We start from the raw sequence: 14112 nt of genomic DNA on the forward strand, positions 1-14112 counted from the left end.
TCTCTCGTATTTTTATCAATTTTACCTACGCTATTAACTAAACTATGAATAGTTAACGGCACAGGTCTCATACTCATAATGGTGCATAATTCTTTGGAAGCAATTTAGAGTAGTAAAATATGATAGTAATTTGAAAACGAATTCAGATTACGATCTCTAAGTAGTTAGAGAAGAGATTAAAGATTATTAAGATGTATTGAATTTAAGAATAATGGATAAAAGTATTTATAGATAAAAATTGGTGGAAAAAAGTAGAAATTTTTGAAACGGTCCGAGTTTAATAAAGATTTGATAAAATAAGAGTGATGGAAAGAAAAAAATGTGTTAGTAAAAAATGAGTCTCAGCTCATGAAAAGAAAGAAGTTTTCTAAAATGAAAAGTTTCTATTTTTAGGATATGGACCAAAATAGAAAGAGTTTCTATTTTTAGGAAATGAATGGAGTAAAAACAAATCAATGTAAACAGTTGGTTTTCTACTAGATGCAACCGACATTTGTAGCTTTTCTGCACTCCACATCTCTAGCCTTGCACCCAACGAAATTTGGTGGAATCAGCAGTCATGAACCACTGATTACAGTTTCAATTTTTGCTCGGCCGATACCTGCCCGTTTAAACCGATAGGCTAGTTTCGATTTAACCGCGAAATCCTGGTTCCAGTTTCGTCCCTGTTGTTGTCTGGTGAAAACAATACACCCCTAGCCAGATATATCTATTCCGACATATATACACCTTCTGTCCTACTTTAAGTTATAGTATATTCCTTTTTTGTGTTTTCTATTTTGATTGATACATTTCTTAATTTGGAAACATCAATGTCTCCACGTTTAACTCACTAAATAAAACTGTATAAAATTATGTGCACCATATAAAAATATTCTACTTAGAGTGAGACAGATAGAGTACACCATAGGCTATAGATGCATAACCGTGTTCTGGACTTAGTAATGACACCCCCATTTGTTTAATGGCAGCACAAAAGCCCTAAGTATAAACTGAAAACTGACAGTGGCAAGAAACTGGCATTAGAGTGTCCACTATAAGGTGGACGTCCCCAATAGCCCCGCCCCCTTTTTTGTCCACAGCCCCAGTTTTTTTATTCGCGCCCAAAAAAAAGGTTTCCGCCACTATAGGCGGACACTTCCAATAGCCCCGAAATTTTATAACCAATTTTCATTTTAATTTTTTCCTTTAGTTTGAAAATCATGGGAATTTAAATAATTATAAAACGAGGTAATTGGGACCGAATATTCGTTGTATTGGCAACAGTAAAATTATACAACGAACATTTAAAAGAAAATACAAATAAAAACGCAGCCACCGTCTAATCGGTGGCGGAGTCGGATTCCTCCTCTTCTTCTCTGTCTCCCTTGCTGCCACCGGCCGCCGCTGCCCCAGGAGCCTCATCAGCCAAGCATAGACGGCACTGGATCCGACGTATGAGGTTCAAGTATATATCCTTGATGAACGGGTCGGTTGCGGCCTCGTATTTACTGCAGACTTCATGCAGTTGTTGCATCAACTGCACATCTAGGTTCTCCCTCAAGACCTCGGTGGCAATAGGGACCCTGTGCGGCGGTATAGGGGCGGGCTAGGGGTGCGCGATCCAGACGCGGCCGACCATCGGCGGGAGGAAATTCCAGCTTCTCTAGCACGTCGGATAGAGGCCTATTGTCCCGGAGGGCGTGCGCGCCTAGAGTGTGTAGCGGAGGGCTCTTCCGCTTACTCGTCGTTCAGGTCGAATGATCGCGAGCCGCTGCCGCTGCTGTAGTCCCCGACAATGTTGTGTCTAGTACGCTTCGGCCAAGGAGCTCCGGCCTGCTCTTGCGCACTGATGGCCTTGAATTTCGGACAGTCCTCGAGAACTAGATACTCCTCCCACATTGTGAACTTCGGCCAGCCCTCCGTGTTGTATTGGCCCATCGACAGTGCCTTCACGTTAGCTTCGCTTCGGCCACTCTCAGCATTGAGCAGGTTGTTCTGGTATATGCCCGCGAACCGCTTGGTGGACGGCAGAATCCTAGACCATTTTTTGCGGAGCTGTTCTGTGTCACGCGGTCTGGCACCGCGAGGTTTGAACTTGTTGTATGCCCATAGGACGCGCTTCCAAAAGCTCCCATCGGTCTGATCGGTGCCCACTATGGGGTCCGATGTGACGGCATCCCACGCCCTCGCCAGAGCAATGGACTCCGCTTTGGTGTAGTGGACATCCCGTTTATGTCTGGCTTCCACTGAGCCGTTGCCGTCGCCGCCACCACCGCTGCCGCTGCCACTACCCGAGCCTCCACCGCGGCCGCCGCCTCTTCCACCGCCACCACCGCCGCTGCCTGAGCCCGCCCCTTCGGACCCGCCGAGTCTCGTCGCAACGGGCGTATCCACGCGTGCTGGCGGCGTATCCGGTAAGCCGAAACTGAGCAGACCCATCATCGTATCCAATGAGTCTTGATCTGCGTCAGTGAAAGGAGAGTGGCTGGATTGGAAAGGGGTCTCCGGACGCGGATGGTTAAGGGTGTCGAGGTTGGGTCTGTAATCTCCAAACGCCGAGCGACTAAGATTCCTCTGCAAAGGTTGGGGCGTGGGAGAAGACCTCCACGGCTGAGACGGAGGAGGAGTTGGACTCAATGCCCACGGCGGGGGAGATTGACTCCAACTCCATGGCTGGGAAGGAGAGCCGCCATATCCCGACGGCTGAGAAGAATAGCCATCATATCCCGACGGCTGAGAAGGATAGCCGCCATATCCCGACGGCTAGGAAGGATTGCCGCCATATCCCGATTCGTGCGAGCCGGGTGGTTCGTCGTCTCCACCATGCATTTTTAGAGAGTGAAAGTGTAGATAGTGAATGAATGGAGAGTGTGTGAAAATGGTGTAAATGGATGGTGGAGAAGTGGTATTTATAGGGTTAATTTTTGAAAATTTTTTTTGAAGGGGGCGACCGGCGCGCCGATCGCCGGCACACTATAGGCGCGGCGATGGGCGACCGACTCCCGGACTAGGATGTGTCTGCGATGGTTGCGACGACGGTATGTACCAATTGTTCGAGTTAAAGAACTCTTCCATCTCACGTTGATCGTTGTTGAACCAATCCATTGGCGCCGAAACAAAGGGTATAATAGAGTATTGAAATGGAACGCGAGATTGAAATGGATGGAACGCATGCTCGTATTTATAGACATTGAATTAAAAAAAAAATTGGATTTGTGGCCCGGCCCGAAGAGTGTGTAACGCTAGGCCGGGACACGGGACATGCGGCCCGTCACCGTGCAACCCCGTCCCCAGGCAGGGAACACTGCCCCGGGACGGGCCTGAGCCGTGCCGCCCTTCCGTGTAATGCATGGGACGGGCAGGGACTCGCGATTTGCGGCCCGGCCCATGGTGTTACATATGCTCTAAGAGTATATGCATGCGGGGACATAATCTATCAGTACAATCTTGACTAGCCTTTTTAGGAACAAATTTGACTCCTCTTTTCTCTCACTAGTCAGCGCCATCTGTCTCCTTGTGACATTTCTCTGATGCTCTCTCATCTGATAGGTTGGATTCCACACTCCCTTTTTTCCTTATTAAATACAGTATGGACCAAAAACCAATCGTACAATAACTTACATTACCAAAGCCAGAGAAATAGTAGAATCATCTCTTCCTCGAGCCCCAACCAATCTCTCTCTCCATTTTAGGCTAGGAGGGTAAAGTAACTAGGCCAGGATTACCTGCATTTTCGTTTTCTGTTCTGTGCACGAAAAACACCAAAACAAAGCATCATTTTCTTCATTTTCATAGTTTCCCCCCTCTTTTACCAGAAGTTAAGGGAGAGAGAGAGGGGAAGAAGAAGCTATCTCCTTTCTTTTACCAGATGTGCCCACTTTTACTACATTCTTGAAGTCATGAAAGTGGAAAGGAGATAGGCTACATGGGTCGCATTCTTGAAAGTTATCTTTTTTTCTTCAGACAAAATCCCTCTTTTTAAATCTCCAAATACAAAGATGGCTGTGGTTCAAATGTCTTAAATCCCAGCAAAAGTCCATAAAAAACCAATCTTGCCAGCCCCACCATTTTTTTCAGTTTTTTCACTTCAAGAAACAACCTTTTTTCTGTATGTAGCAAGCCCTTTGTTTAGGGGAGAGAGTGAGAGAGAGACAAAAAAATGGGTGTTGTTTAAATGTCTTAAATCCCAGCAAAAGTTCATAAAAAACCAATCTTGCCAGCCCCACCACTTTTTTTCAATTTTTTCATTTCCAAGAAGCAACCTTTTTTCTGTATGTGGCAAGCTTGTTTAGGGAAGAGAGAGACAATAAAATGGGATGTGTAGCATCAAGACTACAAGAGGAAGAGGAGGTAGTCTCAATTTGTAGAGAGAGAAAGAAGCAGCTCAAGCTGGCTGTAGAGAGAAGGTATGCTCTAGCAGATGCTCACTACAGATACTGCCAATCACTCTCTGGTGTCTCAGCAGCCATAAATCTCTTTGTCACACGCCATTCTTCACCAAATGCACCTTACTATATCACATTCCCTCCTCACTCTCCCACAAAAGAGAAAAAGGTGGTTTCAAACCCTCTATTTCTCCAGCAAAAACCCTCTGAGCCCACAAAGGAGACCATTGCATGTGAGTCTTGCAGTTCCTCAATCAGCTCTGTTTCTTGTGAGGAAGAGAGAGAGGGAATGAGAGAGAAACAAGAAGAAGGGAACATCTGTGGCTACTTCTACATGGACATGCCTCATCCCCCTCAACACCAGCTTCAAACAACAATGGCTTCACCACAGACCGATTTTGGGTGGGATTTCTTCAACCCTTTCAACAATGTGGCAAGGCCAGAAATGATTAATGTCTACAACAGGATGTCTGAGGAGGAGGTGAGGGCTGTGAGGGAGCAAGAAGGAATCCCTGAACTTGAGGATGAAGATGGAGAGAGAGGAGGGGAAACAGCCAGTGTGAAAGAGAAGGGGGGTGAAATTGAGGCTGTTAAGGGTGTGGAGAGAGAGAGGGAGAATGGGATGAGTGTTGTGGATAATCACAAACCAGTTGAAGGGAGAGAGCTGTTGGAAGCTTTGAATGATATTGAAGATCATTTCATTGTGGCTTATGATTCTGGTAAGGATGTTTCTAGAATGCTGGAGTGCAACAGGGTGCATTTGCAATCTAATATTGACGAGATAAAAGGTGATTTTTTTTCCTTCAATAATCAGAGCTTCTTCTTGCTGTTTTCGTGTATAGTTTGCAGAAAATGTTTACATCTTATCATCACCTTTGCAGAGAGAAGTGCTACATTAAGTTATCTAGTTCAATATGTGGAGGTTTCTGTGATTTATAACTACAGTTGTCTTTAAATTAACCAACTTTTATGATGAATCTGCACTTGAATGATCAACAAATGTTGTTCCTATGAATCTCCAATTCAAAATTTTCCTAATGTTTTCTTTTAATCTTCTTTAACTTTCATACACTCTAATCTTCTTCTAATCTTTTTTGCCTTTTGTTAAGGAAAAGCTCTCTTGCACTGCACAATTTACATTATAAGAAACAGTTGATGCTCCTGTTAGTTTCTCTTCGCCTTTTCGTCTCTTATTTGGAATCAGACCATAATGTCCCTTGAAATGCACTTCGCATCCCCACTTTTCCACAGCGACAATCAGAGTTTGAACGATGACAGCCTCACTCTTTCATGATTTATGATTGATGAAATGCGATTTTGCCACTAGTTTCGGTGTCTCTCTATTGCAGCTTCTTCGGTGATTTATCATTTTTTAGTGATCCTTGTGTAGTTTTAGTTTATTCTGTCACTCTGCAGCTATCACACTCAAACAGACATGTTGATGCAGAAAACTCAACAAAGTTGATCCAAGCCATCTCATGGAGGTCTGCTTCTTCACGCTCATCATCTTGCAAGAGTTTGGTCGAGTCTAGTTCCAAGAGTTCCTTGACATGGACAGAGTTCAGCAACGATCTCTTTGATGAATATGGAGGCATGACTTCGGGAAGCCACTCGCTTACCTTAGGAAGGCTCTATGCCTGGGAAAAGAAACTATACAACGAAGTTAAGGTATAACAATCCCTTCCCTCGCTTCATTAGCTACCAAATTTTAGTATACTACATTATAACTATTCAAGAACTTGTGGAATGCTACTAGAGAAATTTGTTGATGTAGATTATGCTATAGTCATTTTAAGATGTGATCGGTGAGAACATCGACTCTTCAACACTAGAGCGCTACACCAATTGATTTGTTTCTATGATTCTTTCTCATCATCATTCCAGAATGGAGACAGCATACGCAAAATCTACGAGAAGAAGTGCAACCAGCTTCAAAATCAAGACGTTAGAGGAGACGAGGGGTTCACAGTCTACAAGAGCAGAGCAGCAGTCAAATATCTCTACAGCAGGATCCTGGTGGCAATACGTAGTGCTGAAACGATATCTAAACAGATCGAGAAGCTGATAGAGGAAGAGCTCGAGCCCCAGATACGAGAGCTACTTCAAGGGTAGGAAGAATCGGTCACGTTCTACATTAGAAAAAACACACCATGGAAAATCCTCTCATAACTCATTCCTCTGTTCAATGCAGTATGACAGCAACATGGAAAATCATGTTGGATTCCCATGAAATCCAGCGCAAGATCATATTTGAAGTGACCACCTTTTCGTGCCCCTCGTATGGGAAGTTCTGCAACGAGACTCACCGGCTCGCGACGCTCAAGCTCGAGGCCGAGCTCCGGAACTGGCGCACGTGCTTCACGGAGTACGTATCCGCCCAGAAGAGTTACGTAGAGGCCCTCTTTGGGTGGCTATCCAAGTTCGTCGCCCCCGAAGTCGAGTTCTACTCAAGGGGCCGAGCATCCGCGGTGCCGTGCCAGCTGAACGGCCCCCCACTGCTGGTGCTATCCCACGATTGGCTAGAGTCAATGAACCATCTGCCAGAGAAGGCTGTCTCTGTCGCGATCCGGGGCTGCTCGAAGGATGTCAGAGCTCTGTGGCTTCAGCAAGGGGAAGAGCTGCAGCAGAAGAGGAAAGTGGATAGTCTATCCAAGGAGTTGGATAGGAAGACCTCAGCCTTCCATAAGGCCGAGAACCGGATGCTCGAGCTTCAGTTGAGCAACGCTAGTGCAGCAGAGGCGGGCCCGCTCATCGAGGGCAAGGACACACTGGACAGCCTTCGGAGACGGGTGGATTTGGAGAAGGAGAAGCACCAGAAGCTCATGCAAGAGACTGAGAGGATGACATTGAATGGTTTTCAGACAGGTTTTTGTAGGGTTTTTGAGAGTATGACGGAATTCTCGAGGGCTGCATTGGAAATGTATAATGAGTTGATGGAGGTAGAGAAGAAAGGTGAGAAGTTGGGAGACAGTTGTATGTAGATGACATGAAAAAGAAGAAAAAAAACATCAGTGCTTGGTTAGATGCGTATTGTTGTTGTTTGCTTGTAGGTTTGCATATTTGAAGATTCTGTCGAAGCAACTCGCTGAGACATTGTTCCTTCATGATTTTTTTGTCTTGACAAATGTTTCCCACACGCTGTTTCATCTCGTATTTCAATGGTTTCTTGATTTGTCTTGGTCAACATTGGTGTTTCATATTGTATTTCAACTGCTTTATTTAGGGCATGATCGATTGCCATGATTATTTGTGATTAAAGGATATGTATAATCTTATTTCTTGTTGGGTGCATTTTTCTCAGGATAAAAGGATATGTATAATCTTATTTCTTGTTGGGTGCATTTTTCTCAGGATATATTGTAGTGGCGATATCTTGGCTCGCCTGTAAAGATATACCTCCTCCGTCCGCCAATAAATGTCTCATTTTTCCTTCTTCGTCCGTCTGCTAATAAATGTCTTATTTCACTTTTACTATAAGTGGACTCTACAATCCACTAACTCATTCCACTCACATTTTATTATAAAACTAATATATAAAAGTAGGTCTCACATTCCACTAACTTTTCTATCCACTTTACTACATAAAGTCAAACAATTTCTTAAAACCCGTACTAATCAAATATGAGATATTTAATCACGGACGGAGGGAGTATATGTCATTATTAACAAACAAGACAAAGAACAAAAATCTACATAAAAGTCACAAAATCATATATATTCCTATTCCCTAAAGAATAAGCAAATGCTGAATCTGGGGATGGACATTTTGCAGCAGAATTATATTTAATGCGATAGGTTCTAAAGCATTACATTTTGTACAACATGTGTTAAAAATACACCCTAAATATGCATTGCTAGATTTTTTGGGGGTGTAATCCCAGGCTTGGGAGAGTACTTCTCAGCCTCAATCTATTTATCTCAAGTATAAGGAGATTAAAAATTGCGAGAAGACTACAAATTCGCTCACAATGGTAGCAGGAGACTGTATTCCCATAAGCGGGACGATGTCCACCTGCAACCAGCTCTCCACTGCGGAGCCCACCACTGCACCAGCCACGAGCCCCCCAATAGTTATCACAGTAGCCTTTCCTGCAGTAGTAAGACCCGGTTTTGGTCAGCAATAGTTGTTCATTCAATTTGTAAATCGAAACCCAAAAACCCGAATCGTTATAAAAAAAAAAAACTGGGCCATTTTTTATACCTAGTTTGACATTCTTCTTGGTCATGAAGTATAAGGTTGCACCGAAGCTGGTGGCTAAAATGAGGCCAGGAACATCAGCTCCAGCATATGGTGCTGTGGAAGGTGACGAAGCGCCATTTACATATGTCAAAACCATTAGAGCTCCGTAGACTCCAGCTTGCACTCCTAACTCGCTAGTGGATGGTGCTTCCACAGAGACGGGTGAGCTTTTGACAGAATTCTGCAGCCATTTTGGCATTGATTCCATTTTGGGAGCACTTACTGCCTTAACATCAGCGTAACGGATGCTACTGCTCACCACTTTCCCTGCTCTTCGTTGCGATAAGCTTTGCATTAGCAGCATGTCATATGCAGCTTCCACCTGTGCACGATGATAAGCCATTCTAATGTAAGTAAGCAATGACAAGGCAAGAGAAAGATAGCTGAGCTATGGATGCCCCGAAAATAATCCACAGCACACAGATCGATATCGGAGTTCCAGTGGATCAGGAAATAAAATCACATAAAAAATTGAACACTTAAAAGTGTTCCAAGCTTTTTTAATTTCTATCTTTGTTTGATGAAAATATCCCCATCATTGTTAAAACATAACTACATGCTAATTCAGGTACGACTGCCAAAAGAGATACCCTTCCATCGATTGCAATCCATAAACTTCGTTGAGTATTTGCTTTCATTCCTAAATGTGAATTTTGTTAAAAGACAACACTAGAACGAACTGGAGCATCGCCTAATCTGGTAATTTCATTTTACAGCATAGTATAGATCCAGAAAGAAAAGAAAACGTCCTTTCCCAGTGCCTCATTCTGATTTTGACTCCAGCACATTCATAGTTAGTTCTACTTCCATAAGAGATTTTGTTAATCTACAACCCCAAATTTTGCAGCTCAGGAAAACTATCCGAAGCTAAAGTAAGCCTTTCAAACACACAAAAAACAGAATAACCAATGAATCCCCAATTCACACGAAACCTAGCCAATAAAAGCAAGAATTCAATTCAACGCCTCAAGTCAAAAAGCATAACAAACAGCAGTAAAGGCTCAATTAAGCACAGTAGCGATAAAATAAAAATCCAATCTCGCAACAACTGATCAACAAAACAATCTATAATCGCACCGCAACAACAGAATGCAAGCAACAGCAATCCAAAACCTCAATTGGCTTCGAATTCTCCAATTATTCGAGCTAATTCTAACCACACAATTCGTGAAAAGGAGGAATAACCTGTAAAATTGCTTCCTGGTCATCTTTACAAGCCGCGAGGATCGAATTCTTCGCGCGGAGAATATCATCGAACGACGCACCTTCGGAGACACCGAGCAATTTGAGAGCATTCTCGACCGACATCTCTGAGGGCGCGGAATCGTCCGCTCGCGAGGCGAGAAGAGGCGCAGCAGCTAACATGCGACGGGAGAACATAGAGCCCCAGGGACGACGGCGGGCCGGGCTGAGCGCATTTGAGACCGGTCGCCGCCCGGTCCGGTGGAAGGAGGTCGATCCGGAGATAGCGCGGTAGGGCCGTACGGATAAAGCTGTGGCCATGTGGTGGTAGTGTGTGTGAGAGAAGAATTGAGTTACGGCTGAGGCGCAATTTGGATTTTCTTTGTGGAGAGTAGTAGTGCGGAAGGGAAGGAGATGACGTGGCGTTCTTTTGGATTTGTGTTGTGCGCTGCTTTCCAACTTCTTTTTTTTTCTTCTGAACTTTGGCAAACATTATTTTTATGTGAGTGAAAATATAAGAGCAACAGACCCAATGTTAGTCATATAATATTGGTGGTGTTGAATATATCTCTATTTCACGATTTTTGTCCTATATTTTTTTAAATATTTTTTAATATTTTTGCATTTTGATGATTTGAACTCTGTTCACAATTAGTCTTACACTAGCCGTTACGTCAATTTTTAAACGGTCAACGGTTTTAACTCGATTTTGACCGATTAAAACTGATAATTATGAATCTATCCTTTTCACTTTCAAATCAGAATTCCTGCAATTGCAAACACGATCAACCGATCACGAATTCTACATTAGAATGGTCTAACAAAGACATTCAATTTCATAAAAAAAAACGGTAAATGAAAATTGATCAATCAGTGGCTTCAATTTTTAGCAAACAATATACACTATCTCAAATATCGATAAAATAAGTGATCAATCGGTGCAGAGGCGGAGGAGGACGGCGGCCGCAACCTCCGAAGGCTGTCAATCCACTGATCCTCGGGGATCTGGCCTGCCCAGTCGGGAGCGCCGCCGCCGCCGAAGGAGATCTGGCGCATTGCATCCATAACCCTGCCGGTGTTCTCCGCCGTCAGAGGAGCGTTCCGCCGCGCCTCGTCCTCTTTGAAAGCTCGCTCTATCGCCCTCTCAGATTCAGTCGCCTCCTGACTTCCTTCTCTGCATCTTCATCGCTTATACTCAAATAATAATTAATGATATAATGAGTTAGTTGAAAATATTTTAATCGGTCAAAATCGGACTAAAACCGTTGACCGTTTAAAAATTGACGGAACTGTTAGTGTAAGACCAATTGTGATTCGAGTTGAAATGTTCGGGATGCAAAAATTCAAAATATAAAGTATAGGACCAAAATCATAAAACGGGCATATGTTCAGGACCAATTTTGGCATTTGCTCTTCTTTAATTATCTATCTATAAATATATAAAAGTTGAGTTTTGGGGGCATTTTGGGAATTAAAAATTTTGGTTCTTATACGTTTACAAATTTTGTTCACCTTATAAGCCTTGGCAACTTTGGTGCAATACAATTAAATAAATAAATTCTCATAACTCATCCCATACGTTGACAATTTAATTCAAAGGACATCAATTGTATATGATTCATTATAATATGCATATAAAAAATCGATAGATGTGTTATAAATTCAAGGAAATGAAAAGTTTCGTAGAGCCCTTATAATAAATTTAGAAACTGAAAAGATTTTGAAAGGTGGGTAAAACGAAAAGGTTTTGAAATAGGTTCCTCATATTTTTATATCAACTATAAATACATGGTAATTTGGTAACTAGAAAGGCATTCATTAACAATTCATTGTTATATTTAATTCCCTTTATGCCGTTAAAATTAGAATAACAGCTAGAGTAGATTATTTGTCTCTCTTCATTCTGCCGTTACTGACAATTAACATAATACTACTTAATTTTCTTTTAATTCTACCATCAATACTCATGAACATATGAATTACCATAGGAATAAGAAGAGTGAAGAGTCATTGAATCAAATAGACTCTTGGTATGGAACAAAGCAAAATCTCTTTACCGTATTAGGGTCACTATATTGCAATGTAACGAAGCTCGACTATGATAAAGTATAGTACTAATTTAAATGGATACAGAATACAAAAAAGATTACACACAATTTTGTGACAATATTATTCTGTGTCGGCGCTTTTATACTTCAAAATGCAATTTTAAAACCGTTTTGAGGTTTGAAAAGCTATCGTCCAATTTTAAAACTTGCAATACTACCAATTTGTTTTCGGAATCAAAACTTGATCTTGTGTTAATCAATTAACAACTTAAAATCGTATGATAAAAAAATATTTCGTCGTGCATCGCACGTGGGTTGAAACGAGTGTGTTATAATATATCAGTTTTAATCTATCTTTTATTTGATTTTTAACTGACTTCAATCGCATCCATTAACTATTCATGAATCCAATTAATAATACGTTTTATTGATCATAAAATTTCATTAACAAAAATCCAAAATTTACATTACAAATTCCTAAAATACTACCTTCATCTGCCATTAAATGTTACATTTTTCTTTTTACACCCGTCCGCCAATAGATGTCTCATTTCACTTTTACCTTTTTTGGGAGGTGGATCTCATATTACATTAACTCACTTTACACACGTTTTTTTATAAAACCAATATAAAAAAATATGACTCATCTTCCAATAATTTTTTCTATCACTTTCTTTTATAAAGTTGATCAATTTCTTAAACCCGAGCTGGTAAAAAATGAGATATTTATTTGTAGACCGAGGGGTAAAACTTAGATAATTTAAATCCTAAAAATTAAAATTATATAATTGAAATCCTAAATTTTAAAAATTAAATAAATTAAACCCTAGAAATTAATCCTTATATAATTTACTACCTCCGTCCCTGAAAATTTTTCTCATTTTTCAATTTTCGTCCGTCCCCCAAAATTTGTCTCATTTCACTTTTTACCATTTTTGGTAGTAGACCCCATATTCTACTGACTCATTTCTACTCACATTTTATTATAAAACTAATATAAAAAGTAGGACCCATAATCCACTAACTTTTTCAACTCACTTTCCATTATATTTCTTAAAAATTGAAAACTACTGGAGCGGCAGCGGCTGTAGCGGTAGCGGCAGTATGAGGCATGTTTTGGGCTCGTTTGATGGGTCTGAAAAGGTATGAAAAGGCCCTCTTTTCCAGGCTTTTACATTGTTCGATACTAATTAAATTTTAACTTCATGCCCACCAATATGCACTAGGCCCGTATATATTTTCTGGCATTCATTAGTTAGCTTTTCCGCCCAAAAGCTAAGGAATCTATTCTGGGTGTTGGAGTGCTTGTGCAATTTTTTGTGAATTGAGTCACCGAAGAAAGGGGAGTTCGACAAAGTTTCAAGAATTGCTGCCCTCTTTATTCTTAGATATTTTTGATGTGCTTATTGGAGTTCTTGTGCTTATGTTTAAAATTGAGGCACTGATGACAAAAAAAGTAATCCAGATGTGCTTGTTCCGAGTTTTTGTTGGTCCAATTTTGTTCTTATTAGTAATTTTGATAATTTTAATCAATGGCAAACTAATGTAAAACAAACATTTGGTGAGGGGTAAAAATGGAAGTTCACTATCTATCATGGTGCAAGATTAAACTTATCAAACACGGAGAAAAGAAGAGCTTTTCTGAAAAATTAAGAGTATATTCCCAAATATTTCTTGAGAAACATTTTTCACATAAAAGTACTCTCTCTGTCCTAGTTACTACGACTCATTTCTTTTTCGCACTTGTTTAAAAGAATAACAATAAATAGTTAAAGTGAAGAGAAATTAAAATAAGAGAGAATACTATAGAAGAGACTCTCTTGTATATTATTCTCTCTCTTACTTTATTTTCTCTCAACTGTAACTATTTATTACCATTTTTTCAAAACACGTACAAAAAAGAAAGGGATCATCTTAACTGATACCAAAGGAGTATCAAACATGCCCTTAAGTGCATATAATTGTCACATTTATTTATTAAGTATGATACAAGATAGAATTATTAATATATAGTACTACATCTATCCTTTAAAAATAAATACTATTTCTATTTTAGTATGGCCCATAAAAATTAAAAATTTTAAATTTTCTATTTTAGAAAAGTGGATCCCACAATCCACTAATACTATTTCAACTACTTTTTTTCTCTCTTTTTTTTTTTTCTCTTTGAGCACTCACAATAGGGCGCCGATTAGCCACCATTCCATCGACGCCTACTGCCGTTAGGATGCCGAGCAGCGTTGATTGGCGGATGATGCCCCTTGGGTATTGACGA

General features: G+C 40.9%; 2 protein-coding genes across 2 annotated transcripts; one reads left to right on the forward strand and one right to left on the reverse strand.

Annotated features, from left to right (window-relative positions):
• Nucleotides 1-3602: 3602 nt before the first annotated feature.
• On the forward strand, nt 3603-7539 carry LOC121806506 (protein ALTERED PHOSPHATE STARVATION RESPONSE 1-like). Its single transcript, XM_042206565.1, has 4 exons — nt 3603-5155; nt 5815-6035; nt 6252-6475; nt 6559-7539. The coding sequence occupies exons 1-4, from the start codon at nt 4294-4296 to the stop codon at nt 7346-7348; spliced, it is 2097 nt and encodes a 698-aa protein (XP_042062499.1). The 5' UTR covers nt 3603-4293; the 3' UTR covers nt 7349-7539.
• A 518-nt stretch (nt 7540-8057) lies between these two features.
• Nucleotides 8058-10282, reverse strand: LOC121810067 (protein CHAPERONE-LIKE PROTEIN OF POR1, chloroplastic-like). Its single transcript, XM_042210965.1, has 3 exons — nt 9793-10282; nt 8569-8929; nt 8058-8456 (listed from the first exon to the last, which is right to left on the reverse strand). The coding sequence occupies exons 1-3, from the start codon at nt 10108-10110 to the stop codon at nt 8281-8283; spliced, it is 855 nt and encodes a 284-aa protein (XP_042066899.1). The 5' UTR covers nt 10111-10282; the 3' UTR covers nt 8058-8280.
• Nucleotides 10283-14112: the final 3830 nt, after the last annotated feature.

Source organism: Salvia splendens, chromosome 6 (genome assembly GCF_004379255.2).
Source record: "Salvia splendens isolate huo1 chromosome 6, SspV2, whole genome shotgun sequence".
Classification (NCBI taxonomy): Eukaryota; Viridiplantae; Streptophyta; class Magnoliopsida; order Lamiales; family Lamiaceae; genus Salvia; species Salvia splendens.

Coding starts and splice junctions, on each gene's coding strand:
- LOC121806506 (XM_042206565.1), top strand. CDS start 4,294: ATGGGATGTGTAGCATCAAGACTACAAGAGGAAGAGGAGGTAGTCTCA. Junction 5,156..5,814: donor TAATATTGACGAGATAAAAG/GTGATTTTTTTT, acceptor ATGTTGATGCAG/AAAACTCAACAAAGTTGATC. Junction 6,036..6,251: donor AACTATACAACGAAGTTAAG/GTATAACAATCC, acceptor TCATCATTCCAG/AATGGAGACAGCATACGCAA.
- LOC121810067 (XM_042210965.1), bottom strand. CDS start 10,110: ATGGCCACAGCTTTATCCGTACGGCCCTACCGCGCTATCTCCGGATCG. Junction 8,930..9,792: donor ACCAGGAAGCAATTTTACAG/GTTATTCCTCCT, acceptor CATCGTGCACAG/GTGGAAGCTGCATATGACAT. Junction 8,457..8,568: donor CAAGAAGAATGTCAAACTAG/GTATAAAAAATG, acceptor TTACTACTGCAG/GAAAGGCTACTGTGATAACT.